This window comes from Silurus meridionalis, chromosome 8 (assembly GCF_014805685.1).
Source record: "Silurus meridionalis isolate SWU-2019-XX chromosome 8, ASM1480568v1, whole genome shotgun sequence".
Classification (NCBI taxonomy): Eukaryota; Metazoa; Chordata; class Actinopteri; order Siluriformes; family Siluridae; genus Silurus; species Silurus meridionalis.
The window spans coordinates 205,001-210,000 of record NC_060891.1 but is presented as its reverse complement, the minus strand read 5'-3'; the positions used below and the strand labels follow the sequence as shown (position 1 = coordinate 210,000).

General features: G+C 42.9%; 1 protein-coding gene across 2 annotated transcripts in view; it reads right to left on the bottom strand.

Moving 5' to 3' along the window:
* Positions 1-5,000, bottom strand: part of kif26ba (kinesin family member 26Ba) — a 26,012-nt gene that overhangs the window by 11,764 nt on the left and 9,248 nt on the right. For both annotated transcript variants that reach the window (XM_046855117.1, XM_046855118.1), the window contains exons 3-5: positions 4,285-4,782; positions 2,054-2,190; positions 98-281 (exon numbers count right to left, since the gene is read on the bottom strand). In XM_046855117.1, coding sequence (XP_046711073.1) covers positions 98-281; positions 2,054-2,190; positions 4,285-4,782 — 819 coding nt within the window. The remainder of the gene's footprint in view (positions 1-97; positions 282-2,053; positions 2,191-4,284; positions 4,783-5,000) is intronic.

Genomic DNA, 5,000 nt, shown 5'->3' with positions numbered 1-5,000 from the left:
TTCTCACTGTTTTTGAATGTAAATTGAGATTATAATGTTTGTGAGAGAATCAGCAGAATAATGATGTGATCATGTGACTAGAAGCAGTGATGCACACCTTTCCAAGTCCTGGATTATCTCTCACTTTACTGACAGCTCTGAGGAGACAGGGTGGAGCTGGTGGCGGGGTCACCTGCAGGATTCCACTGAAATGTGTTGGGAAAAGGGGTGGGGCCAAAGGAGCAGTGGGCGTCGGCTTCTGTTTCTTCTTTTTAGAGGAAAGGTTTAGTTTCTGAGCCGCTCTGAGAAAGAAAGAAAAATAACATGATCAATAATACACTTACAGACACACACACACACACACACACACACACACACACACACACACACACACACACACACCTCTCTGCAGAACTCTCTGTGATCTTTCCCGTGTTCTGTATAAATAACAGAGTGAAATGAGGAAGTTGTTCTGCTTGTGTCATTTCACTGAATTACACATTCAGCTCCATCACTGTGAGACTGTTTATTACAGAATCCAACACTCCCTCCTGTCAGATGTGTGTGTGCATGTGTGTGTGCATGTGCGTGTGTGTGTGTGTGTGTGTGTGTTTTCCCACAGGCACTAATGAGATTTTCTGCAAATAAAATCACAAGCTGAAACAGATAAAAGAACCAGACTCTCATGGGCTGAACTTCAGTCGTCTCTACACAAATACTGTGTGATTGTGTGTGTGTGTGTGTGTGTGTGTGTGTGTGTGTGTGTGTGTGTGTCAGTTTTATGTGAGTATATTAAACCACAGCATTGATTATTAAACACAAACATTTACAAACCCACATTCTTTAATTGCAAGTAAAGCTACAGCAGGTCTGGAGTGTGTGTGATATGGAAGGTGTGTGATGTTGCACACACACACACACACACATACACACATACAAACGCGCGCACACACACACACACAATATTTTGTCACAGACACACTTGTTCCTGTCCATAGGAAACATGCTGTGTGTTTGGGACCACTAAGGGTTTCAACTTTATAAACTTCACACAGTCATGGTGTGTGTGTGTGTGTGTGTGTGTGTGTGTGTGTGTGTGTGTGTGTGTGTGTCTGTGAGGCTTCTCAAATTCAGCTGCTCTCATTAAAAACCTGAATCTCCTCCAAGCGCGTTCACACTGACAGTCGAGCCAAAGAGATGAGACAGCCAGCAGGTGTGTGTGTGTGTGTGTGTGCGTGTGTGTGTGTGTGTGTGTGTGTGTGTGTGTAAGAGAGTGTGTGTGAGTGTGTAGGCGAGTATGCTCCATAAGGACACTGATTCACACTTTTGCTTCAGCCAAACTACTGAACAGAACTTCACACTTCCTGGTGGCAAAAAAGGATCATGGGAACTGTAGTGAAAAGGTCACACACTCTTACAAGGAGAACGAGACGAACAGTCAGACAGAGATAGAGAGTCGAGCAGTTATTTATAATGCTCTACATGTGTTTTCATGTTTGTGTGTGTGTGTGTGTGTGTGTGTGTGTGTGTGTGTGTGTGCCCTTTCAGCAGTGTGAGTCAGAGCTAATGAAGACATTATTCTCTCTCTCTCTCTCTCTCTCTCTCTCTCTCTCTTTTCCTGCTGTTAGTGTTCACTCATCATGTCTCTGAGGGTTTAAAGCAGAAGGTCACACTGGGGGAGGACAAAAAAAGAAAGAGCAGGGAAAAAAGAAAAACAAAATAGAAAGAGAGGAAGATAAAGAAGAGAGAGAAAAGGCTTATGGAGGTAAAAAAGGAAAGGATTAAGAACATTGTAAAAATATATTGAAAACATGATGAAAATGAAAGTGGGAGCAGATGTAGGAGGAGGAGGAGGAATAATAAGAGAAAGGGATGAAAGGGGACAAAAAAGGAAAAGGAGGTGTGAAGAAGAAGGTTTGCTTTCACTTATCCCTTCATCCCTTTGTCCCTTCTTCATTATAGTGAGCAATCCATCATTTTAAGACTGGAGAGGACAGATGTAGACTGGTTTGTGGACACAGAGGAATGGACCAATCGTCCCTTGTGTCTTATGAATATTTAATTGAGGTCTCACCTGGCGAAAAATGAAGCAGCGGCTGAGGCTCCTGTAGAGGGCGCTGTAGTGGGTAGATTCGGGGGCGGGGCCTGACGATCAGTGTTACATCGGTTCAGTCCGGCTTCACTTATGCACTCTATATTACTGTCTGATATCTACACACACACACACACACACACACACACACACACACACACACACACACAGTTAAACAGAGATATGTCTGCAGTATGTAAACAAAAGAAGAGCACTTTACCGCATATTAGGACATGACACCCACACCATTACACACTGAAATGAGAGATACAATATCCAGATGTGTGTGTGTGTGTGTGTGTGTGTGTGTGTGTGTGTGTGTGTGTGTGTGAGTTTAAGACTCATGGTGCTGTGGAGTATATATTTATATACAGTTTAAACAGCCCCGCCTACATCCATAAATTACTCCTCCCACTTTTAGTCTTTTATTGTAAATAAGATGCAAATTACACATTTATTTTTATTATTGATATTATATTATTAATTATCATAATGATTATAATTATTATTGTTGGTATTGTTATTATTAATTATAATTATTATTGTTTACTATTGTTGTGTATTATTATTATTATTATTATTATTATTATTATTATTATTATTATTATTATTATAACACAAATTTGATTAGATAAGATTTAAGCATGACTTCAGAATGGCTGTGTGTGTGTGTGTGTGTGTGTGTGTGTGTGTGTGTGTGTGTGTGTGTGTGTGTGTGTGCCCCAGGTAAAGTTGTGATGGATGGCAGAATGCAGTAGCCAAGTCTATAAGAGGATAATTTCCACCTGACTCTATCTCTCTCTCTCTCTCTCTCTCTCTCTCTCTCACACACACACACACACACACACACAAATACACACGGGTCTGGCTCATAATTAAAATAGAAACATGCCTCCCAACAACAGCCTTTGCTCCAAAGAGAGAGAGAGAGAGAGAGAGAGAGAGAGAGAGAGAGAGAGAGAGAGAGCTAGAGAGCTAGAGAGCAAGCACAAGAGGAGGAGGAAGATGAAGATGGAGAGGAGGAGGAATAAAAAATGCCCTGCAGCTCCTACAGAATAAATGATAAGTACAGTTGATTTGATTAGGAAATGAATCTGGAGTTATTGGGATTGTGTGGATTGTGTGGATGAATGATTGTGAAGGCAGAGGTGTTTATGTCTCTGTGATGAAACACACTACAGAGGGAGGACCAGCGTGAGGAACGAAGATGAAACTGAAGAACAGTGTACATCATGTGAAAGATGTGAAGCTCTGGAACACAGCCCTGTGCTTTTGCCAGAAGTCATTATTTTTCTCTGCAGGTTTTGGATTTAGATTTCTGCTGCCTGAACCCAAACATCTCCTGAGTTGGCTTTATCACCTTCTGTGTTGAATTAATATCTAGTCTCACGTAACCTCATCTTCACCTGCGAGACTGCAAAATCCTCAGCATTATCCAACATCCATCTTCATCCTAAGGGATCTGCAGGCCAGTGGGAGATCAATCATCTGCACTGTGAGTCCTGAGCTAACCCTGACGTCTCCTCCCACTAGTTTGTGTGTGGTGTACCTCCATTCTTATTACTCTCTGGTTCCTCTCCATGTGGAGGATCTGCTGGTGTCCTCATCCTGTCAGGAGACTAATCCCAAATGTCCTGCAGAGAAGCCTTTCTCTGAACAGACTCATTTTTTATTCATTATCTAAATACAGTGATGGAGGAGATCAGGGACAAGAGCCTCAACCTCTGCAGCACACATCAGCTCAGGGGTTCACTCGTACTCCACCTTTTAGCAGCAGCAGCAGCAGCACGTTTATTTCTGAATCATCTTTCTGTTTAAAAAAAGCTGGACATGGTTAAAAAAAAAGGCCGACCGAAACAGATGTTTTTGCACAATTTGCACAACACCATTTGCCTTCATTTCAAATCCCAGGAAAAGTGTAATGCACGGAAAAACACAGAAATGCAGGGAACCCCGGGGTGATGTGATGAGGGGAATATTGGTGCTTCTGCTGGAGATGATGTATGTGAAGGTGCAGTTGTGGCTCAGTGAAAGGAGACGTGTTGAATTGTGATCATTAAGTTTCTTGCTTTAGTGATAACGTTCATACTGGCTGTTTGTGAAGACACGATATTCCTGTCTGTGACGCAGCGTGAAAATCGTGCACTAGGTAGAAGAATGTGTGTTTGGGACACGCTCCAGTTTATATGATGTGTCTGTAGTGCATGTTGTACCTGATAAGGGAAGAGTGTGACTCCATTAGAGCGAGACAGATGTGCAGGTGACCAGGTGTTCTCGGACTGGCTGTGTGCTGGAGAGCTGCTCTTCCTCTCAACACCAAGTGTGTTGGGTTTAGTGCCATGTTTTGTGTAATGAGGGCTGCTAATGCTAGCACTGCTAACACTGGCAGTAGTTGCGTTAGAGGTTAATGAGACGCTGGAGGCCAAAAGCGCACCGTTAGAGGAGGAAGAAGGAGTGACTGCATGGTATGATCCAGGCAGGTGGGGGGGGGTCGAGCCTGGGATGTGGCTCCTCGTACCCACCAATGAGGTGAGTGAGGGCGGAGACCCGGGTGACACATCACAGGTAAGGACCAATCGCATAGCTTCCTGTTTTAACTGGCTCAGGTGTGTGAAGCAAATTTCACAGCGACCCTCATGTTCATTCCATGCTTTCCTCGGGCTGCTGGGGATCTGCAACTTATCATGGAGGAGCAGTGAGAGCGATGGGTCCTGAAAAAAAGAGAGACAGAATTCAGTATATCAGTAGTGTAGGTGTTAAATCAGAGGTGTTGGTGTTAATTCAGTAGTGTAGGTGTTAAATCAGAGGTGTTGGTGTTAATTCAGTAGTGTAGGTGTTAAATCAGAGGTGTTGGTGTTAATTCAGTAGTGTAGGTGTTAAATCAGTTTTAGTTTCTTTCCTTTATTATAAAGCAGATTTATTTCAGCCA